This window comes from Hemiscyllium ocellatum, chromosome 20 (assembly GCF_020745735.1).
Source record: "Hemiscyllium ocellatum isolate sHemOce1 chromosome 20, sHemOce1.pat.X.cur, whole genome shotgun sequence".
NCBI lineage: Eukaryota > Metazoa > Chordata > Chondrichthyes > Orectolobiformes > Hemiscylliidae > Hemiscyllium > Hemiscyllium ocellatum.
In genome coordinates this window covers 7,378,667-7,403,773 of record NC_083420.1, presented here as the reverse complement: position 1 = coordinate 7,403,773, position 25,107 = coordinate 7,378,667, and the positions used below count along the sequence as shown (strand labels likewise).

The 25,107-nt window shown below is 40.7% G+C and overlaps 1 protein-coding gene across 1 annotated transcript in view; it reads left to right on the top strand.

The window, feature by feature from the left end:
• The window catches only part of cfap70 (cilia and flagella associated protein 70), a 97,610-nt gene that overhangs the window by 23,230 nt on the left and 49,273 nt on the right, over positions 1-25,107 (top strand). The window contains exons 10-16 of the mRNA XM_060840942.1: positions 876-1,010; positions 12,692-12,772; positions 15,992-16,083; positions 17,351-17,411; positions 18,079-18,273; positions 19,288-19,419; positions 23,297-23,422. Of these exons, the coding sequence (XP_060696925.1) occupies positions 876-1,010; positions 12,692-12,772; positions 15,992-16,083; positions 17,351-17,411; positions 18,079-18,273; positions 19,288-19,419; positions 23,297-23,422 (822 nt within the window). The remainder of the gene's footprint in view (positions 1-875; positions 1,011-12,691; positions 12,773-15,991; positions 16,084-17,350; positions 17,412-18,078; positions 18,274-19,287; positions 19,420-23,296; positions 23,423-25,107) is intronic.

Here is a 25,107-nt window from a genome sequence, read left to right as displayed (position 1 = left end):
TTTAGGTTTCTAAAGCAAATGGACTCAGTGTGTGAGAGAGATAGCAGAGAAATCCATTCAAGAGAAGGGAATGGACAATAAATGCTGACATAGTTAGTAATGCCCAATCCCACAAGGAATTTTAAAGAAAAAGAAGATACTGTTGTAGTTGTAATGTGCTGGCAGCACCACATCAACAACAGTGATGTGCTGGAAACACTCAACATTCCCAGCATCAAAGCCTTCTTCCTATAAAGCTAAATGCATTGGGTGGGTCATCCTGGCTAGATGGACGACAGTTGCCTGTCCAATATCAGGCGATACAGGGAACTGACCATTTATAAACAGAAAAGAGGGCCCTCCAAATAAACGTTTGAAGGACTTTCTGAAGAAGTCTCTCTAAGTGCGACAAAGACCATCACTAGTGGGTGATGCAGGCCGTAGATCATGATGTCCGGAGCTGCTATGTTGGGAATTGCACAGTCACCTTTGAGACTGATTGATTGGAAAGAAAGACAAAAGGAAAATGGGGATGGATGTAATCTACACCTTCATTTCCATCGAAAGGAAGAGAATCTGCAGATCATGGATATACCTGATTAGCCAGTAGAGGCCTGCTTAATTCAATGTTCCTAAAGTCTTTCTTTGCAAAGAAAGGCCAAAAAAGGGATATTAAAAGGATACAAGTGGGACTGGTTTGTAGAAGGAGCTGTAAGACTGAATAGTTAATAAAACTCTATCTGCAAGGAAAAGTGTCTTGGTTTTTGTCTTTAAATGTTTTGGATACAAAAATTGAGATAGATTACTGAGTAAGAGGACCAAGTGTAGCATGAAAATAGATCCTATTTCAATTTCTCGAAAGACTCTTTGCAGTGATCATTATGTTTTATTTGCAGACAGATGAAGAAGGACCTGTCTCATTTCATGGAGTAGCATATGTAAATATGGCTCCTTTATTGTATCCAGGTGTGAAGCAGATTCGAGGAGCATATCAAATCCTCCCTTACAATGAGTATGATATATTAGAAAAGGTAACATTAATGTAGTAATATTCTGTAATGCACATTGTATTGGAAAAGAATGTCAAGATAGATTATGGGTCAAGAACTCCCTATACATATTTCTACTCATCATATTCGGTAAGGACAAAACAGGAGATGTCCCCTTTCTCTGTCTGAAACAGGTGCCAGGTGTCTCTGTGTGTGACTATTGGGCTAGTTACCTATTTTCAGAAAAACTCTGTAAGATTGGTATCTTGAGGACATCAATAGTTTTCAGGAAACCTGATCCAGTGATCACCTGCAACAAAGAAGGTAAATAAATTATTGGAATGTGGAGCTGGAAGAAGCAAAGCATTAAAAGAGATAGTCACTACTCCCATGTCTCCTCCTGTTAATTGACTCCACTCCCAACCTGATCCCCAGTCCTTGGCTCTGATCTCCCTTTCATCATGACTCTGGTTTTGTGGTTCCCCTGCACTGACTACATAATTGCAATACAATTCAGTTACTAGTTCCAACCCAGGGTTTGAATGCTGTTGGCATCTGTTCCCAGGGCTACCACAGCCCAAACCTCAGGCAGAGTGATGGAGGAGAAGGAAAGCAAGCAAGCAAGTTCTGCACTCCAGACTGCAATATCTTGTGAGGTTTCCTTCCCTATGTACCCCAAAATTTATGCATTCAGAATCAGCATGGCCACTATATGAAGGACCACGGCAGAAACCCGCAAACTCAAGTAGATATTATCTGATGATGAACCCAAACTTTGACTTTCCTTCACTACAGGCTCTTTAAACTTTGCCATAAGCATTGAAAAGGCTCAACATCTGGACAGTACCAAGGCTTTTCATAAGAAAATAAGAAGAAGGAGTAGGATTAGGCAATTCAGCCTCTCCATTTTGCTTTGCCATTTAATGTAGTCATTGCTGATCTCATCTCAGCCTCAACTCCACTTTTCTGCCCACTCCCATTACTAATTCAAAATCTGTCTATCTCCTCCTTAAACATATTCAATTTACCACGCAGACTTCGGAGTTGTTGGATGGATAATAAACTGTGCCCCTCACATACAAAAAATCATTATGGTTCAACATCTGGGCAGTGACTTTGTCATTTTTACAAGTTTATATTGCAAGAATTTCTGAGAGATGTGTGTTGCTTAATACTACTGATTACACAAAACCAAAAGATCTTTATTTCAATAATGCTTTTCATGACCCCCAGACATTGTTGCTTGAAAAATAGGAATATTGCAGAATTGTGGACTGGGAAAAAGAATGGACTTGTATTTACATAATTAAAAATCACACAACACCAGGTTATAGTCCAACAGGTTTAATTGGAAGTACACTAGCTTTCGGAGCGACGCTCCTTCGTCAGGTGGTAGTGCAGGGCTCAATCCTAACACACAGAATTTATAGTAAACATTCACGGTATGATGTAACTGAAATTATACATTGAAAAATTGATTGTCTGTTAAGCCTTTCATTTGTTAGAATACAGTGATAGTTTCACTTCTTTCATGTGTAAATGACAAAATTTTTTTTAAAAATTGCATTCTCGGGTTAGCTGTTAACAATGGTGATAGCTAGACAATATGTTGAAGGTGTTGGCCCCCTGTGTTCTCTGCCTATGCCATGATGTTTAGATTGATTCTAATCTAAAAAGTGAGATAACGGAGTTTTACATAAATTCATGCAGTTTTTGAGCAAAGTGCAATGTAACTCTGCAAGTACAAATTCACCCCACAAAATATATGTGTGCATGTGGGTCTTTGTCTGTCAGTGTGTGTGTGTGTGTCTGTCTGGGCTGGGGGTTGTGAGTGTGAGAAAGTGTATGTGTGTGTGTAGTGAATGCAGAGTGTCTTAAGTCTGTAAGGGGGTGCATGTGTGTGTGTGTGTCTGTAAGGGTGTGTGTGGGTGTCTGTGTGCGTGTCTGTGTGTATGTGTGTCCATGTGTATGTGTGTATAGGAGTGCCTGTGTGTGTGTGTAGGAATATCTGTGTCTGGTGCACTGGTGGTCACCTGTAATGTGACATGATCCGAAGGTCCTGGTTGAGGCCCTCCCTATGGGTACCGAACTTAGCTATCAGCCTCTGCTCGGCCACTTTTCTCTGCTGCCTGTCCCAAAGTCCACCTTGGAGGATGGTCACCCAAAGGTCCGAGGCTGAATGTCCTAGACCACTGAAGTATTCCCCAACTGGGAGGGAACACTCCTGTCTGTTGATTGTTGTGCAGTGCCCATTCATCCATTGTCGTAGCCTTTGCTCGGTTTCCCCAATGTACCATGCCTCCGGGCATCCTTGCCTGCAACGTATAAGATAGACAACGTTGGCTGAATCACATGAGTACCTGCCATGTACAAGGTGGGAGGTGTCCCCACGCGTAATGGTGGTACCTATGTCCACACTCTGATACGTCTTGCAGTGCCTACCATGACAGGGTTGTATGGAGTTGTCCTGAGAGCCGTATTTACATAGAGTCTTTCATGTACTTTTAATGTCATAAAGCGCTTCATAACCAATTAAATCTTTCACAGTTAGTGTTATAATCTAGGGAAACATGGAAGTCAATTTTCAAACAATAAGATCCCTCAAACACAATAAAATATATTTTGTTGAGTTAGTTGAGGAATTGGTGGGAATACTTGGAGAAATGGAGCAGTCGTTAGTACTGCTACCTTAGTGCCAGGGACCAGGTTCGATTCCAGCCTCAGATGACTGTGTGTGGAGATTACACATTCCCTCCATGTCTCCCTGGATTTCCTCCAGGTGCTCTGGTTTCCTCCCAGATTCTAAAGATGTGCAGGTCAGGTTAATTGGTCACGCTAAATTGCTCATAGTGTTCAGAGATATGTAGGTTAGGTGCATTAGTCAGGTGTAATTATAGGTTAATAGGGTAGAAGAATGGGTGTGGAGGGTCGGTGTGGACTTGTTGGGCCAAAAGCCTTGTTTCCACACTGTAGGGATTCCATGATTCTATGAAATTCACTACTCTTCAAAAATGCCATGAAATTTTTAATGCTCATCTGAGAGGACAGTTCACACCTCATTCCTCTCAAAAATGAAACTTCAGCAATGCAACCTATCTTGAATCAAGGGGCTGAGTGTAAAGTTGTTAAATTAGCTAATGATGCAAAATATAGATAGGAAACCAAGTTGTGAAGATGACATAAGGACTCTGCAAATGATTTACATAGATGAAGTGATTGGGTAAAAATGCTTCAGACGGATTGGGAAAATGTGCTCATGTCCATTTTCATTGGAAGAATAGAAAACTAGCACATTATTTAAATAGGGAAAGACTGCAGAAATCTGAGATACAGAAAGATCTAGGTGTCCTATTATACAGATTGAAGAATTTATTATGCAAGTATGGCAAGTGATTAAGAAGGCGAAGAGAATGTTGTTGTTTATTGCAAGAGGATTGGAATATAAAAGTTAAGAAGTTTTGTGCATGGTATTGTTGCAGTCATAATGGTGTACTATTTACAATTTTAATCTTAATGTGTTGGAAGCATTTCAGAGAAGGTTCAGTCAGCTAATACTAAAGATGGAAGTGAATTGTCTTTTGAGAAAAGAGTGGAAACGCTGGTCCTGTATGCATTAGGATTTAGGAGACTGATCATGAAATACAGTGTTTTGAGGGGACTTGACAGATGTTTGATGAAAGGATGATTCCCCTTCACTGTGGAACAGACAAGAACTAGGGGACATAGTTTTTTTGTACAAACAAGGTATTCCATTTGAAACAGGGGTGAGAAGAATTTTTTTCTCTCAAAAGGAAAGTGGAAGTTTCAGCATTCCCCCAGAGAACAATGGAAGTGAGGTCATTAAATATATTTAAGGTAGAGATAGATAGATACTTATCTAATGAGGGTTTCAAATGTTATTGAGGGTAGGCAAGAATGTGGAGTGTGGACCACAATCAGATCAGCCATGATGTTATTGAATAGTAGAAGTGCTTGAAGGACCAAATGGCCTGCTTGTGCTCCCAATTTTTATGTCTGTATGTTCATTACACTCATTGAGAGCTAGATTAAAGCTTCTGGAATGGAGATTGATGCCATGACCTCTAGTTGTGACAGCCTCCTCTAAGGCAGGTGTGATATTTAAAAGAGCACCTTAACCAATCGTTTTGGTCTAATATTTGAATACTGGTGCTTTAAATTTGAGTAAATTATGGGAAAAGTAAGCACAAGGCACCTATGACTGATGACAAAAATAAGAAAAGCAAAACAGAAAAAGGATTAGGCTATTTTATCCCTCAAGACTATCCTGTTATTCAATATCATGACTGACAAATTACCTATCCATACATCTGCCTTTAGTCCACATCCCACATACCTTTGGTTAACAAAAATCTACTATCCTCAGATTGGAAATTTACATTTGAACTAGCTTTGGTTGCAGTTTGTGGTAGATCACACCAAACCCCTTATCACACTACCATATTGGGCAAGAATATCATGTGTGACACAAATGAGAAAAAAGGCAGTGGAGAAATTAATGTGGTGAGAAATTTAAAGCTACCTCTTTCAAGTTAAAGTCAGTTTAAAAAATGATGCCAATCAGTTCAGTAAATTTTCAGAAAACTCTCAGAATTAAGAAAAGAAACTTTTCTATTCCATCTTAATATATATTTCCTTATGGCATAAGCTCTCTTGTTAATGTTTTTTGTGTATGATTCAGACAAGACGTAAGAACCGGGAAGCTTCTGGTGTTCCAGGTGGATTGAAGGGTGCAGCTTCACATCCCAAAAATGCCTTTAATAAGATTAGAGATGATAAAGCACCAAAGGAAGTATATAAAAAGGTATGATTAATGCCATTGCCAAATCTTGCATTGCTCTCACAAGTCCATGTTTCATTCAAAGTGAACAGTGTCTTCACTGATACAGAGCCATTAATGCTGTTTATTATTTTCATCCACTGTGCAGTGCTAATTTTTATCCTTTCCATCATTACTTTGATTATGCTGTGCTGTAGCTTGTTATTTTCACTCTACATACATTACATACAGACCTTATTGCTGGAGTTTACCTCAGGTTTCACAAAAAATTTATGGCATGGCAGCTTGGCCCATAATGTCTATGTCAATGCAAAACCACCATCCAGCCAAATCTCAGTGTCCAATGCTTGGTCCATATCCATGTAGATTATAGCACTAACACATCTCCATTTTTTAAATACAAAGAAAATTTCTGCTTCCGTTACTCATGCAGGCAGCAAACCAACCTCTGGGCATAAGCAATTCCCAAATCTACTCCTTATCCTTCTGCCAATTACTTGAATTCTCTACTCCCTGGTTAATGACCTCTCTGTTCCACTCTCTCGGCCTCTCATAATTTGGTATACCTTAATTAAATCTGCCCTCAGCTTCTTCTGTTCTAAAGAAAACATCCTTGGATTTATCCAGTCTTTTCTCATTCTGTTTTGAAGATCATATGACCATAAGACATAGGAGTGGAAGCAAGGCCATTTGGCTCATTGAGTTCACTCCGCCATTTAATCATGGCCGATGGGCATTTGAATTCCACCTAATCGCACTCTCCTCATAGCCCTTAATTCCTTGGAAGATCAAGAATTTATCAATCTCTGCCTTGAAGACACCCAACATCCCAGCCTCCACTGCAATCCGTAACAATAAATTCCACAGGCCCACCACTCTCTAGTAGAAGAAATGTCTCCTCATTTCTGTTCTAAATTGACCTCCTCTAATTTTAAGGCTGTGCCCATGGGTTCTAGTCTCCTGCCTAACAGGAACAATTTCCCAGCATACATCCTTTCTAAACCATGCATTATCTTGTAAGTTTCTATTAGATTTCCCCTCAACATTCCAAACTCTAATGAATACAATCCCAGGATCCTCAGCTAATCATCGTATGTTAGGGTTACCATTCCAGGGATCATCTGTGTAAATCTCCACTGGACACGCTCCAGTGCCAGTATGTCCTTCCTGACGTGTGGAGTCCAAAATTGGACACAGTATATTCTAAATGGAGCCTAACCAGAGCTTTATAAAGTCTCAGAAGCACATCGCTGCTTTACATTCCAGCCCTCTTGAGATAAATGACAACTTACATTTGCTTTCTTAATCATGGACCCAACCTGCAAATCATCCTTTAGACGATCCTGGACTAGCGCTCCCAGATCCCTTTGTACTTCGGCTTTATGAATTTTCTCACCGATTAAAAAAATCGTCCATGTCTGTATTTTTTTTTCCAAAGTGCAAGACCTTGCACTTGCTCACGTTGAATTTCATCAGCCATTTCCTGGACCACTCACCTAAACTGTCTAAATCTTTCTGTAGCCTCCCCACCTCCTCAGAACTACCTACCTGTCTGCCTAACTTCGTATCATCGGCGAACTTTGCCAGGATGCCCCCAGTCCCTTCATCCAGATAATTAATATATAAAGTGAAAGCTGTGGCCCCAACACCGAACCCTGTGGGTCTCCACTTGTCACCAGCTGCCATTCCGAAAAAGAACCTTTTATCCCAACTCTGCCTTCTGCCAGACAGCCAATCCCAATCCATGCCAGTAGCTCACCTCGAACACAATGGGCCCTCACCTTACTCAGCAGCCTGAGGCACCTTATCAAAGGCCTTTTGGAAGTCTAGATAGATAACATCCACCAGGTTCCCCTTGTCTAACCTATTTGTTACCTCTTCAAAGAATTAGTCTCTATCTCTGACAATATTAGACTAGACTAGACTAGACTTACAGTGTGGAAACAAGTCCACACCGACCCGCCGAAGCGCAACCCACCCATACCCCTACATTTACCCGTTACCTAACACTACAGGCAATTTAGCATAGCCAATTCACCTGACCCGCACATCTTTGGACTGTGGGAGGAAACCGGAGCACCCGGAGGAAACCCACGCAGACACGGGGAGAACATGCAAACTCCACACAGTCAGTTGCCTGAGTCGGGAATTGAACCCGGGTCTCAGGCGCTGTGAGGCAGCAGTGCTAACCACTGTGCCACCGTGCCGCCCACATCTTTATAAATCTCCTCTGAACCCTCTCTAGTCTAATCCATAATGCAGAGCAGAAGTCCATGCATGTTCCTTAACTGGACTTACTAGGATTTCATCAGGAACTGGGATAAACTCTCTCCTTTTATATTCTGTGTCTCAGCCACAAAAGGAAAGTATCCCATATGTCTTCTTAGCAATCTTATCTATCAATCCTATTACCTTTAGGAATCTGTGGGCATGCACTCCTAGGCCCTTTTTCTGTTCCTCCACTTTCCCAGAATCCTGTAATTTATTGTGCAATCCCTTGCCTTGTTTGCCCTTTAAAAATGTGTTATTTAGCACATGTTTGGACTGAATTTAATTGTCACTTTTCTGGTTTCTTGACCAATCCATTGGTTTCTTCCTGCAGGTGACAGCTGTCTTCCTTACTATTGATAATATATCTAAATGCTGTATCATGACTGTTACTTTGCTGTAAATTACTTCACTGTGCCCTTTATATTTAAATCTAAATCTGTGTACCTGTGTGCAAAAATATCCCAATCAACTACCCCACTTCACTTCCTCAACAATAAGCTAATTTGGATCCAAATTACCACTTGCCCTTGAATCCCATGGGATGTTAAAATTAAATAATAATGGAAATGCATCTGCATTAAAAACTTCAACACAAGTTCAGTCTTTGTTTATACAAGGTGATGGCCTAGTGATATTATGGCAAGACTGTTAATCCAAAACTCAGCTAATGTTCTGGGCACCTAGGTTCGAATCCCACTATGGCAGCTGGTGGAATTCAGTTAAGAATGTCTAGAATTAAGAATCTACTGATTGTCAGAAAAACCCATCTGGCTCAGTAATGTCCTTCAGGGAAGGAAGTCTGCCATCCTCACCTGGTCTGGCCAATATACATCTCCATACTCATAGCAATGTGCTCGACTCTCAACTGCCTCTGAAATCGCCTACCAAAGTCATTTGGTTGTAATCACGAATGAAGTCTCAACAAAGAAATGAAATCAGATGGACATTGACCATAGGCACTGGAAATAACAATGGCAAAAACAGTTCTGTCGATCCTACAAAGCCCTCCTCATTATCATCTGGGGGCCAGTACTAAAGATGGGAGAGCTGTCTCACAGACTAGTCAAGCAACAGCCTGGTATAGTCATACTCACAAAGTGATATCTTACAGACAATGTCACAGACACCACCATCACCATTCCTGGATATGTTCTGTCCCAGCAACAGGACAGAGCCAGCAGAGGTAGCGGCACAGTGCTATACTGTCAGGAGGACATTGTGCTCCCTTGGCTGATGAATCATTATTCCTCTGTGTTGAACAACACTTGGAGGAATCGCTGGAGATGACAATGGTGGAAAACATAGTATTCGTGGGCAGATTTCAGTGTCCAGCACTAAGAGTGGTTTGGTAGCGACGCCACTGATCTAGCTGGTCAGGTCCTAAGACTGGGTCTGTGGCAAGAAGTAAGGGAATCAACAAGAGGGAAAAACATTCTTGACCTCAGCCTCACCAATTTGTCAGCTGCAGATGCATCTATCCATGATAGTGTTAGTAAGAGTAACCACCGCACAGTCCTTATGAAGGTGAAGTCCTGTTTACACATTGAGAATACCCTCTACCATGCTGTCTGGGACTATTACTGTGCTAAATGGGATAGACTTGGAACAGATCTAGCAACTCAAGCCTGCACACCCATGAGGCACTGTGGGCCATCAACAGCAGCAGAATTATACTCCAGCACAATATGCAACCTCATGGCCCAATATATCCCCCACTCGGCCATTACCATCAAGCCAGGGGATCAACCCTAGTTAAATGGAGAGTGCAGGAGAGTACACCAAGAATACACAGAAATCAGGTGTCAACCCAGTTAAGCTACCAAACATGATGAATTGCATGTCAAACAGCATAAACAGCAATTGACAGACAAAGCTGAGCAATCCCACAACCAATGGATCATATCTAAGCTCTACAATCCTGCCATATACAGTTATGAATGATGGCTCCACAAATATCTCCATCCTCAAAAATGAAAGCGCCCAGCACATCAGTCCAAATGAAAAGGCTAAAGCATTTACAGCAAGCTTCAGCCAGAAGCACCAAGTGTATGATCCATCTGAACCTCCTCCAATGGTTCCCAGTATCACAGATACCAATTCGATTTACTCCACATGATTGGAGACATTGGATTCTGCAAAGGCTCTGGGCCCTGACAACATTTTATAGTAGTGAACTTGCCACTCCCCTAGACAATCTCTTCCAATACAGTTACAATATGAGCATCTACATGACAATATGGAAAATTGCCAGGTTTTACACAAAAAGCAGGACAAATCCAACCCGGCCAATTGAGTCTACTCGCAATGGAATGTATCATCAACAGTTACCATCTCCAGTAGAGTCATAGTCATACAGTCATACACCACCAAAATAGACCCTTCAGTCCAACTTGTCCATGCTGACCAGGTATCCCAAACATACCTAGTCCATTTGCCTGTGTTTGGTCTATATCCCTCTAACTCTTTCCTATTCATATACCTGTCTAAATGTCTTTTAAATGTTGTATTTGTATCTGCCTCTCTCGTACTTCCTCTGGCAGCTCATTCCATATACGCAGGACCCTCTGTGTGAAAATGTTGCCCCTCAGATCCATTTTAGAATCTCTCCCCTCTCACTTTAAACATATTTCCTCAAGTTTTAGACTTCCCTACCCTTAGAATAAGACCTTGGCTATTCACCTTATCTATGCCCCTCCGCCTCAATGGTCCAGGGAAAAATTATCCATCCTCTCCTTATAACTCAAACACTCCAGTCCAGACAACATTCTTGCAGAATCCAATGTCTCCAATCATGTGGAGCACAGCCGAACATGACATCCCAACTCCTATACTGAAAGCTCTGACCAATGAAGGCAAGTGTGCTGAATGCTATCTTAATCACCCTGGCTACCTGTTACACAACATTCAAAAGGCTATGCACCTGAACTCCTTGTCACTCTGTTTGACCACACTACCCAGGGCCCTACCATTAACCGTATAAGTTTTGCTCTTGTTTGTTTTACCAAAATGCAATACCTTGCATTTATCCAAATTAAACTCCAGCTACCACGTCTCAGCCCATGGAGCCAATCGATCAAGATCCCTTTGTTACCTTATATAGCCTTCTTCACTGTCAACAATACCACCAATCTTGGTGTTATCTAAAAAATTTACTAACCATGCCTCCTAAATTCTTTTCCAAATTGTTTATATAATAATAAACAAAAGTGGACCCAGCATCGATCCCTGCGGAACACTGTTAGTCACAAGCCTCCAGTCTAAAAAACAATCCTCCATCACCACCCTCTGTCTCCTACCGGCAAACCTTCACCACCCTGTCTACATGTGAATCTAACCACTGCTCCTTGACATTCAATGGTGTTACCGTCACTATTACTGAACTCCCCACTGTCATCATCCTGGTGGTTACCATTAACCAGAAAATCAACTGGACTCGACACATAAACACAGTGACTACTAGAGCAGGTCAGGTATTGTGGCAAGTAACTCACCTCCTGACTTTCCAAAGCCTGTCCACCATCTACAGGCACAAATCAGGAGTGTAATGAAATACTCTCCATTGCCTGGATGGATGCAGCTCTAACAACACTCAAGAAGCTTGGTAACAAAAACAGCTACTTGAAAGACACCACATCCTCAAGCATCCACTCTCTCCACCACCAATGTTCAGTAGCAACAATATGTATTATCTACAATTCAGAAATTCACCAAAGATCCTTAGTCATCAACTTCCAAACTCAAGACTACTTCGATCTAGAAGGACAAGGACAGCAAATACAAGGGAACACCACACCAACTTCAAGGCCCCCTTCAAGCCACTCACCATTCTGACTTGGAAACATATCACCATTCCTTCACTGTCACTGGGTCAAAATCCTAGAATTCCTTCCCTAAGGGCATTGTGGGGTCAACCTATAGCACTTGGATGCAAAGAAGGTAGCTCACTATCATCTTATCAAGGGCAACTAGAGATGGGCAATAAATGCTGGACAGCCAGCAATGCCCACAATCCATAAAATTGATTGAAAACAAACTCATAACTGAAGAGCATAAATTTGTCCCAAACTGATGGAAAATCATTCTACCTCACATTTCCATCAGTTTGACTAAATTTCAGTATTAGAATGAAATTATTGTACATGTGCCTTGCCTAAAAGCCCAAAATATTTGATATTCCACATATTAGGACAGACCCCTCTATTCTAGAATTTTTTTGTATTCAAAAGCTGCAGCTATCATCTTTACCTTAACATGGGACTTTGAATCAAAGGCTTTGGATGGTACAACTTGAAGGCAACAAACCATAAAGAAAATCTTTGTATCTGAATAATTACAGACTATCCCATGATACTTGAAATTAAATTTAAATTTCATCAAAAGTTGTTTTCCTAGGACACTGTTCGAATTTGGCCTTGGTTGGCATTTGTTTGATTTAGTTTAACAAATCACTTAAGAGTTTCTCATCTGATTATCCCGATGCAACATTGATTCTAAAAATAAGGTCCTGCTTTTCTTTTAAAGGATGAAAAGCAATTCCTGGCTATGATACAGTAGATGTCCTTGTTTTCCTTCTTTCTGGGATGTTTTGTAGTGATCTAGAAGGTTGTATTTCCTTTTCTGTTTAATGTTAACTTTTACTATTGCCCACCTGTAGAACTCAGTAAATTTGAAGTCAATTTTGACGGATCATGTGTTGGAGTCAGAAGTGCCAACTGTAGCTAATGTGGAAGGAGAGGTAGGTTAAAATAGCACAACTTGCACTGATGGACAGCTATGCATGTACTTTTGTCACAAATTGAATATATGGTGCTTTTGAATTGCACGGGAATTTTCTTTTGCACATCTTGCTCTGCTGGTCATTCTGTCACTCAGATAAAATCACTCTATTATTGTCCAATCTCCTGTTAACTTGCCATTTATATCTCCATCTTTCTCTTGTTCTTGTCCCTTTGCATGGAGCAATTCCTCATATGAATAGGCTGGTTGAAGCACTATAGATGGTTACAGGATAATCAAGCAGGTTATAGGTGCAGCTCCAACAACATTCAAGATGCTTGACACCATCCATGAGCAGCTCACTTGATTGACACCACATCCGCAAGCATCCACTCCCTCAATGTCTGCTGCTCAGTTTAGCAATGTGTACTATCTACGAGATGCACTGCAGAAATTCACCAGAGATCCCCAGACAGTACTTTCCAAACCCATGATCACTTTCTTGGAGAAGGACAAGAGCAACAGATACGTGGGAACACCACCACCTGCAAATTCCCCTCCAAACCACTCACTGGATCAAAATCCTGGAATACCCTCCCTAAGGACATTGTGGGTCTGCCTACAGCATGTGGACTACAACAGTTCAAAACGGCAGCTCACCACCACCTTCTCAAAGACAACCAGGCAATAAATGCTGGTCAGCCAGCAATACCCATGTCTCATGAATAAAAAAAAAATAATTGAATAAAAGGCATATTAAATGTGAGGTGTTGAGGGACTGAGAGACAGTGCAGGTTTCTGAAATGAGAATAATAAGTGAGTAGGATGATTCAAGTTAGGAGGAGCAGAATGGACTGGGGAAAGTGGAATATAGGATCCAGCCAGCAACCTCAGGTGAAAGAGTGGGAAAGAAGAAGATGTTTTCTTTGATGGGGGGGGTGCTCTGAACTGATACCCCACTCTTGGTCCTAGTATCCCTGATCCCTCCCTGATTAAAATCACCAGATGTATTTGAGTTTAGAATCCATTTTGTCTCCTCTCTTGGGGTTCCTTACAACAGTATCCATTACTTACTTATAGTGATGCTGGTATACTCAGGAAATTAGAAAAGTCAGCAACTCTCAAGGCTTGATGCTGCTCCCATATTACTGCATAACTATTGGTACAGGGCAGCCTCTTTTTTACGTGGCCAGCTGAAGATTGCATTGGCAAACAAGACAACCCCCATTACCGCAGCAAAACTCACCTTCTGTATGTAGTTTACTTCTTCAAATTTAAGAAAGGATACACTTGTATTGGAAGTAGTACAGTGAAGGTTCACTAGATTGTAACAAAAACAGAAATACTGGAGAAAAATCAACAGATCTGGCAGCTTCTATGTCGAGAAAACAGAGGTCAATGTTTTGAGTCTCTGTTTTGTGTCTGATTTCCAGCATCTGCAGTTATTTTGTTTTTATTTAGTGTTTCACTAGATTGGTCACTGAGATGAGGGGCCACCTTATGATTTCCGTGACTACCTGGTCAGGTCCACGCCCCCCTAAAACCCACCCTCCCATCCTGCCACTTTGCCCTGCCACCACAGGAACTGTAAAACCTGTGCCCACACCTCCTCCCTCACCTCTATCCAAGGCCCTAAAGGAGCCTTCCACATCCATCGAAGTTTTACCTGCACATCCACTAATATCATTTATTGTATCCATTGCTCCTGATGCGGTCTCCTCTACATTGGGGAGACTGGGCGCCCCCTAGCAGAATGCTTTAGGGAACATCTCCGGGACACCCGCACCAATCAACCACACCGCCCCGTGGCCCAACATTTCAACTCCCCCTCCCACTCTGCCGAGGACATGGAGGTCCTGGGCCTCCTTCACCGCCGCTCCCTCACCACCAGACGCCTGGAGGAAGAACGCCTCATCTTCCGCCTCGGAACACTTCAACCCCAGGGCATCAATGTGGACTTTTATAGTTTCCTCATTTCCCCTCCCCCCACCTCATCCTAGTTCCAAACTTCCAGCTCAGCACTGTCCCCAGGACTTGTCCGACCTGCCTAGCTCCATTTCCACCTATCCACTCCACCCTCTCCTCCCTGACCTATCACCTTCATCCCCTCCCCCACTCACCCATTGTACTCTATGCTACTTTCTCCCGCCCCCCCCCACCCTCCGCTAGCTTATCTCTCCACGCTTCAGGCTCACTGCCTTTATTCCTGATGAAGGGCTTTTGCCCGAAACGTCAATTTTGCTGCACGTTGGATGCTGCCTGAACTGCTGTGCTCTTCCAGCACCACTGATCCAGAACCTTATGATTACAGTCTGAGTAAATTGAACGTCCACTCTCTGGAATTTAGAAGAATGAGAGGTGATCTCATTGTAATGTACAGAATTCTGAAGAAGCCTGCTAAAGTGAGGTTGACTGATAGTTTCTGCTGTTAGGGAATTTAAAATATGGAGGTGCAGTCTCAGGATAAGGAGACTTCTATTAGGAATGAGATGTGAGGAAATTACTTCACTAAAGGGGTTGTGAATTCTTGAGTCTTCAAAGATTGTGGATGTTCCCATGTGGAATACACTTAAAGTAGTAGAAAGTAAGAACTACAGATGCTGGAGATCAGAGTCGAGAGTGTGGTGCTGGAAAAGCACAGCAGGTCAGGCAGCATCCGAGGGGCAGGAGAATCGGGCATAAGTCCTTCCTCAAGAATGAAGGCTTATGCCCAAAACATTGATTCTCCTGCTCCTCGGATGCTGCCTGACTTGCTGTGCTTTGCCAGGACCACACTCTCGACTGTGAATACACTTTTAAAGCTGGGAAAAACAGGTGTTTTTCTTAAGGAATCAAAGAACGTGAGGAGCAGATGGGAAAGTGGAATTAAAGCCTGAGATCAGCAATGATTGTACTGATGGCAGAGCAGGCTCAACAGGCCACATTGTATTCTTGCTGCTATTTATTGTGCCTTTGTGTGCACACACTTATTCAGAGTGCTCCTAGTGTGCTACATGCAGGTTTGCTACATGCCAAGCAATGAATGGGTAATGCCCGGTAGTAGGGGAATCCAAACCATTACAGTAATCAGGTGTTTGGAAATTGTATTCTTGTCTCTCATTGGTGGTGTCAATATCTGTGATGTATTAAATGTGGATATCAGATTAATTGCTGCTCCTTCTTTCATTCTGAAAATCCATTTATCTTTAATCTGTCAAGAATTAGTTTGTAAACTCAAAACTATATACTTACATTTCAGCAATATGTAGAAGCTAGGTCATACATCGTTCTGGAGTTTACTTTGTCAAAACCTTTGGTGCAGAAGCGACTCCGTGAGGAACTTGTTCAAAGGTAACATTTCAGTCTGAACAGAGCACATTCATAATTCTTTATGATGTGAAAATTAATATCTTATTGATGAACTTGTGATAATATATAAAATGTTCTTCTTTATTCTTCGTTTGATAGGTTCTAGGGAGTGCAATCAAGCATGTGGTATGAAAATTATCTATACTAGCTGTGACGCATGTGGATCTCCAACTCCCATGTCAGAACATGCAACATTATGTTAGCTAGAGCACCTCCATTTTGTTACTGGGGGATGTTACTTCTGGTTTCTGCCTCAATTTATTGTGATGTGAACTTTTGTAAGAATTGAAACCAAACAATTAAGCAATCAATCTCCACTTATTCGCTGCTAACTCATTATCGTCTTCTCTCAGGGGACTCAACTGCAAACTTAATAATTCTCTTTTTGCTGATAAATATGGAAAGACACTGTTTGAATTAGCTAATGTAACCTGGGTGCCAGTTGAAGCATTACAATTGAGTTCAGTGTCTGGGATCTATAGAAGGGGTCGTGTGGTGTAGTGGTAGTGTCCCTGGGTTCAAGTCCCACCAGCTCCAGAGCTGCGTCAAATAGGTTTGAACAGGTTAATTAAAAAAAACATTTGTGATCTACAGAGGAGAGAATCTGTATCTATTCCCTGTTCTAATCCAGATAGCCAGGCAGTAAATAATAAAACTGGAGCATAATCTTGGCACACTTCAAATCTAATAAATAGTTTCTGTTTGTTTTGATATATCAGAGCATAATTGAATCCCAGTTAGCACTCACAGCCTGAATACAAATAAACCAATTAATACCTACTAGAGATGTGCATGTTTAAACTTGTATTTATTTAATCTATTTTTCTAATCAACTATTCAGAGATGTGATTACACACTCTGGAGCAGCTGGGACTTGAACCTTGGCCTCTCGGTGCAGGGGCTGGGATAATACTGTTGCTGCACAAGGGCCACCACCCCATTTAAATATTGGCTGAGAACAGGATTGGCCTCACCTGTGATAACCCTGACTGTTGAACATCTGCTAGTCATACTGTCAGGTCACTGATGAAGAATGACAACCACAGCAAGATACCAATAGGCACTGGTGCCAATGGAGCAATACAACAGTTGTCAACACTGACTATGCAGGAATAGTGGAAAATTTGACAAATAAGTGAATAAATGCCAAAATTTGAGTTATACCAGAAAACCATATATTAACTTTCTTTAGCGTAACAATGCAAATTCCCATGAATTATTTGTGTGTCTCTCTCTGTTTCACACATAGGATCGCGGAGATAATTCCCCCTCGACCATTATTCCCTCGTAGAACAGGTGGAGCAGATAGGGTATGTAGAAGAATGGAAATGGATGTTTATAAGCAGTAGTACACCTTTTCTTGGATGTTTGGAACAAAGTAGCACACTGAATTTATTACCCAATCCAGTATGAAATATTTTAATTTGTCTCCCTAAGCTAAAAGCATTGTCTGGTTAATACAACAAATGATTTGCTTCCAGGTTTTTTTAGCAATTGAGGTTTGTAACAGAATTCCAATAATTGCTGTTTTTTCATACAGTACTGATTTTACTTCAGGATATTCCAATATCCAGTGTCTGCAATAGTATGATTTTAAACATTTAGTGATTGTAGCTCATTCATATGATCTTATTATGTAAACAGCTTACGTGGAACCATTGCTGGCTGTGATGAAAAACTGGACAGCCTTTCAAAGAACTGGCACAGGCACCAATGGATCCTTGCAATCCTTGCTTTTTTTCCCCCTCATACCTCCCAGTGGAAGTTGCAAAGCAAATGTGAAACAATTTAGGGTTTTTCACATATATTATGGCAGCAATTCATTATTACAGAATATATTTGATGACACTAAGTAGTGAATCGATAGGAGTTTTTTTGTGCTTTGAGCCAATTTATTCTGTTCAGAAATAGAATATCGGGGTAAGCTTTATTCTAGTAAATGTTGATCACATTTGTATGTTCATTACAATGTTGCAGGCTGTAGCTGACTACCACAATCAGATAATCAATGTAGCTAAAATCATCATGGATGAATATCTAGAAATGTTTGGACAAAAACTAACTGAAGGAAAACTCTCACAGGAATACCAGGACCAGGAGGAGCGCAAACATAAACTAATATTTGAGTTGAACACTTCAGGAAAATACTTTGCCTTTAAGGAACAGCTTAAGGTAGTGCTGTTTGCATATCTAGCTTTTAATATTTGAATATGGCATTGCTGAAAATCAAGCTCTATAAGCTATATTTAGGATATACTCTATCCACCCATTTCGCAGAAATTGTGGCAAAGTGGTAATGTCATTGGACTAGTAAACTACAGCCTCGTATTAATGCCTTGGGGCCATGGTGCCTCTTGGAGATGCATCAATGCAATGGAACATTCTATCATGTAATCAATAAAAACATTAGTGAAATAGTAACGTGATAGTTTCCCAAATTGAAAGAAATTTGTGGCTCAGATTTTGCTGTAAACATCAAAAATAATGATGCTTGGCCCTGACCTTCAAGGAAGCTGCTGTAGTGTTCGAGTCATCTCCATGTTAAGGAGTTTATCTTTCCTGATATCTTTTTGATTCTGGTGTCAATTGTATGGGATCTCTGCATCCAACAAGCATCAGATTGAAGGATTCTCGGTCAGCAAACTAGGAAGTAAACTGCATTCATTATTCTTCACATTATTATTTTATAGTGAGCAAATTAAAGAATGAGACATATGCAGGCGAAAATGTCATAAACTAACTTTTCAAATCCAAAAATATATGTATTTTTATCATCGTGGAGAAATCTGACATTCCACAAATATAACATTAAATTTTTGGGCAATAATTAGGACAAGATACAGAATTTAAATCCAATTATATCACATTAAACAAGGTGTTAATTTGGGGGATTTTGTACAAAGATTAGTTCAATTGAAAAATGTAAAATCACATTAATTCAACCAATTTCTAATCCCTGGGATTTAAAAAGCATTCCTTGTGGAGAAGCACTGAATAAAATGATAGCCAGCTTTAGTTTTACACTCTTAACTGCACCTATGGAGTTTCTGTCAATTTCACAGACATAATGAGTCAGTCTCACATTTATGATAAATGTGAACACTGATACTTACATCATCGTTACTAACCGCAAAATATTTCTGGAGATAAAATGTAAAATTCTGAACTTCTAATTTCCTACTCCAGCATGCAGTTGTGAAAATTGTGCGTGAGAAGTACTTGCGGACTGTGGCCTTTGAGAATAGAGAACAGCTTCAGACATTCCTGAACAAGTTGTATATTTACTTGGTGGATCAGATGCACTGTTGCTTGCACAAGGTAAGGAATACCTGGAGAGGACAAATAGCCTAGCACAAACTTGAAGCAATGTTTAATTCTAAATCTCCATTATTTCCTCAATCAAAAACCTGAGGCCGTCTACTCTATGTTGGCAAATTCTTGCCAAACTCTACCAATATATATGTGAGATAAAAGTCACCGATGCAGTTATCCCATGTGCTCATTTAAAATACAGAGTTTAGTAGAAAAGAAGCTCTTGTGTTATTTGCAACCTCAATAGCAATGGTCAGTAAACAGGCAGCAGCTGACAGTTGATAAGTGGGAGGGGTTTTGGCAAGTGGGTGGTAAGTAAAAAGTTAGTAGGCTACTTAGTTGTATTAAACTGCTAAAAACATTTCAAAAACTTACCCAGTTGTATCAAACTGCAAAACATCTGAAAAAAAACCTGCTATCAAGGGAGCAGCAATGTAAAACTTAGTCCTGTCAACCCTGTAAAGTCCACCTTACCAATATGTGAGGGCTAGTGCAAAAACTTGGGGAGCTGGCTCACAGACGAGTCAAACAGCAGTCAATTTACAGAAAACAAAAAATGCTGGAGATCGCAGGCAGCATCCATGGAGAAAGAGAGTAAGCTAACGTTTTGAGTCAAAATTAATTTTAACACAGCCATTTTAACACAGCATCCTGTTTACCTACCCACCTGTCTATCCTCGGTGTGCCGCAGTGCTCTAGGGAATCATAATGCAAACTGGAGGAACAACATCTCATCATCAGACCAGGCACGTTACGACCTTTTGGATTTAATACTGAGTTCAGCACCTTCAGATTGTGAACCCACTCCCATTCCCACCCTTTCTTTTAGCTTTACTGATTGTATTCTCTGTCACCATGTCCTCTCTCATTTTACTCCCAACCACCACTCCAGTGGGACTGTCTGTTCTTACCTGTCTGGCAGTTCGACACACCATTATTCTGCCATTCTTATATTCCAATAATTTAATTTGAAGTAGCAACACCCTTTCACCCCCAGCACTCCACACTCCCTGTTGTGCCCCCTGCGCACCCCCCCCCCCCCCCCCCCACACACACACACACACACAACTATTGCATAAATACTATCCCCTCCAAACTTCACAAAACATTACCTTGCTCTCTCTCCATGGATGCTGCCTGACCCATTGTGTCTCCACCAATTTTTATTTTCAGTACAGATTCCAACATCTGCAGTAATTTGCTCCTACAACCAATTTATAGACCATGTCCCAGTCAACACCATCACTATCCCTGACTATTTCAGCAGAGGTACAGGACAGTGGTATACAATTAGGGTAGAGCTGCCTTGGGAATCTTAAATGTTAACTCTGGTCTGCCTGAAGTCACAGGTCAAACATGGCAACGTAATCTTCTGCTGACTACTGCCCTCCTTTGCTGGTGAACTGGTACTCCTCCATGTTGAACACCACTTGGACAAAAGCATTGTGTCAATTGTTGAGAATGTACTCTGTGTTGGGCCAGTCCCAAGCTGCTCACTAACCTGAGAACCAATACGCAGTATCAATGCAAGCCTTTGTTATTGATAGCTGGTCAATAGTCCAGTGAAAAGTCAACTTGTTGCCAACCAAAGCTCCATCTGAACACAGAACCCCTTGACTCCAGTTTGTCTACAACCTAAACTTCAATTACTGCTTACCTTGAGTGTCAGGTTTCTTGCTTTTCAAAACATGCAGTAATCCTTGCAAAATGCTTGTTTGTAACAATTCTACCGCACTTCACTCCACAGTTTTAGAAAGCACAGAAATAAAAAGAGACAGTATTTCCACTACTGCATGAATCTATATCTTGAATATTTTTATTATCCATGTGTGTCTGAAATAATCCATCAACTTATTTCTCAATCAAATCTATATTTATAACCAGTTGTTGTGTGACCACCATACATTTCTTGTGGAAACAATGTCCCATCTTTACATCAAGTATGCCATCATGTTGTGTGGCACTACCATTGCGCTAAATTGATTGATTTCAAACAGATCTAGCAACAAAAGACCGTGTATACATAAGGCACTGTGGGCCAGGACAGCAGAATTGTACTCCAATAAGATCTGCAATCTCATGATCTTCCATTTAAACATCAAACCATAGTACAATGAAACGTGTAAAAGGCATGCCCCTCAATCAATCTGGTGAATTAACAACACTGACTTACATGTGGGCCCAATAGAATAAACAGGAAGTGATCATCAAGGCTAAGTGATTCCATAAGACCATAACCCTTGATTTCCTTACTGACTGAATATCTGTCAATCTCAGCCTTGAAGCTAATTACTGATCCAGCCTTGACAGCCTTCTGCGGTAAACAATTCCACAGTCAATCGATCACATCCAAGTTGTGCAACCCTGCCTCATCCATTCATGAATAATATTGAACAATCAAACAAGTCACCACAAATATCCCAATCCTCAATAATGGTACAGCCCAACACATCAACACAAAAGATAAAACTGAAACATTTGCAACAATCCTCACCCAGAAGTGTCAAGTAGATGATTCATCTCAGCCTCCTTTGGAGTTGCCAGTCTTCTCAAGCAGCTGAGGAAGAAGCTAGGGCTCTGAAAGCTTGTGGTTTCAAATAAAACTGTTGAACTATAACCCAGTGTGGTGTGATCTTTGACTTAGTCCACCCTAGTCCAACATTGGCACCTCCACACCTTGTGAATATGTTCAGTGATGACCATCATGGTAAACAAATTGCAAAAACAAACTTGTGCTAAATGAAGACAGATTATACTCTGGGATCTTGTATTACTTTCAGCTGGTATCATAACAGTCTATAAGAGTCTGATCAGCTCAAAACTAACATAAGCTGAAACTCACACTTGGGCACTTGAAAGCTATCTCCTCTTTTAAATGACAGATAATGAGAGTTTTTCACTGGCTTTATAGTTTTTATTATTTGGTCATGGAATGTGAATGTCACTGGCTAGGCCAGCATTAATATCCCATCCCGAATTGCCCAGGAAGATAATGAAGAGTCAGCCACATTATCGTTCGTCTGTAGTTGCACATAGGCCAAACCAGCTAAGTACGGCAGTTTACTTCTCTAAAGGACATTAGTGAACCAGTTCAGTTTTTCCCCAACAATCAACAATGGTGTTATGATTATCATTAGACTCTTAACTGCAGATATTTATTGAATTTAAATTCCATCATCTGCTATGGCAGGATTCAAACTCAGGTCTAGAGATCACCTGGGTCTCTGGATTAATAGTCCAGTTATAATAGCACTAATTCTATTGTAATTTTTATGCCCTATTCTTCTCACAGTTGTGACTTTTACAGTTTTCTTGCCTCAACAAGTTTTGGTTTGTGACTCATAAGCCACTGAGTTTTATCATCTCACGATCCTTGAATCATCAAACAGAATGCTGCTGAACGTACAATTTTGGAGGCCATTTTTTTTCTCAGAACCTATGCCACTATGAAGTTATAATCCTTTTAGACAGTTACACACTTACACATGCCTTTGCTGAAGTATATTCCTGCATAACTGATAAAGCAAGCTACTTAAATTGTGATATTGCTGATTGCTGAAATGTTTGTTTTGGAGGATCAACTTGACCCACAGGCTTCATATAGGGTATGTGGAGAAATAATTACTTCTTTCCTAGGCTAACCAATTTTAATGCATTAATTTTGTGTAAGATAGAGGTAATCATTTTGTATTAGTTTCTGTAAAGAATTGCAAAAATAAATATACATTTGAATGTACCGTTCAGAAACCGTAGTTGTTTAAGTCTTCATATATGAAGTTGGTGAAAGCTGTGCTCTTTAAATTATCCATTTTATTAATATTGTGATTAGAACTTGAAATATTTTGTGATTTACATCTAAATTGCTGTCCTTTTTTTCACCTAGATGTTGCATGTGGATCCCCCAGATCCTATTCCAGAATCATTCCTCAGTTCTGTACAGTTAAAACACTTTGCTAAAGAAGCTGAAATGAACAAGGACTTTGAACTAGCAAGTAAATACCACCAAGAGGTAAGGGCCTTTGCAGATTGACTAATAGTTACGGCAGTATATGAGCTGATATTCCTCTCATTGTTTCTTGCGAATAGTTTTGTCTTGGTCACAGTCTTAGAGTCAGTTTGCCTGTTGAGCCAAATTTGCATTGTGCAGGCAATGTGAGGCACTTGATCCTTCAAGCCTGCTCCACCACTCAATAAGACCAAAGGTGATTGGATTTTAACTGCAATTCTAGATGCCTGCATATCCCCAACAATCTTTCATCTCCTTGGTAATCAAGAATTCAGAACCAGCATGTTCCTGTGAAAATGAAGGATAAGGCTGTCAAAATTCTGGAACTTTGAATGACAAGAGAAATTGAGAGTTCAGTCAAGAAGGAAAAGGAGGCATATGTAAGGTTTAGGAAGCTGAAGACAGACAGAGCCCTCGCAGAATACAGACGTGGCAGGAAAGAACTCAAACAGGGAATTAGGAGGGCTAAAATGGGCCATGGCAAACAGGATTAAGGAAAATACCAAGGTTTATAATAGATGTATAAAGTGAAAGTAGGTACTAGGGAAAAGGTAGATCCACTCAAGGACAAAGGAAAGAATTTATGCAAAGAGGCGGAGGAAGTGGATGAGATCCTTAATGAATGCTGTGCATAGCTGTTCATAAAGGACAAGGAAGTGATGGATGGTGAGTCTTAGGATGGGTATTTGATACTGTGGGGCATGTCAATATAAAAAAAGAAGTGTTGGGTGTTTTAAAAAGCATTAAGGTTGACAAGTTCCAGGAGGTGAGGAAATTGGTGGGGCCTTGTAGAAAATCTTAGTATTCACTTTCATCACAGGAGAGTTCCCAGAGGATTGGAGAATAGTGAATGTTAGTGCTTTGTTTAAGAAAGACAATAGGGATAAAGTCGGAAATTACATTCCAGTGAGTTTTATCTCAGTGAGAGGAAAATTATTGGAGAAGATTCTTAAAGGCAGAATTTACTCACATTTGGAAAAGTATGGACTTATTCCCTCCAGGCAGCATGGTTTTATGTAGGGAAGTCATGTCTCACAAACTTGGTTGAGTTTTTTTGTAAGTCATGTTGCAGCTGTATAAAACTTTAGTTCGCCATATTTGGAATATCATGTGCAGTTCTGGTCATCACATTACCAGAAGGATGAGGAAGCTTTGAAGAGTATGCAAAAAGGGTTTACTGGGATGTTGCCTTGTTTAGAGGGTATTAGCTATGAGGAGAGATTGAACAAACTTGTTTTGTTTTCACTTGATCATTGAAGGATGGGGGAGTGACCTGAGAGAAGTTTGTAAAATAGTAAGAGAACCAGTAGAATGGATTCTCGGAGTCTTTTTCCCAGGATGGACATGTCAATTACGAGGGGGCATATGCTGAAGGTAAAAGGGTGAAAGTTTAAAGAAAAGATGAAAGGCAAGTTTTTTCACGCAGTGTGTAAGTGCCTGGAGTGTGCTGCCAAAGAGGGTTGTGGAGTCAAATACAATAGCAGTGTTTAACAGGCATCTTGGGGGGATCCAAGATGGCGGCGACCCAGCAAGACTGAGTCCACAGTGCTCTACCCAAAACTTGGGAAAAGTGGGCTATCCACCCCCACCACACTCACTAAACCATTTATAATAGTTGTTAACCTTAAATAGTTACCTATTAGTACATTTAAATAGTCTAATACTAGCTGGAAAATGAGTAAAGGGAA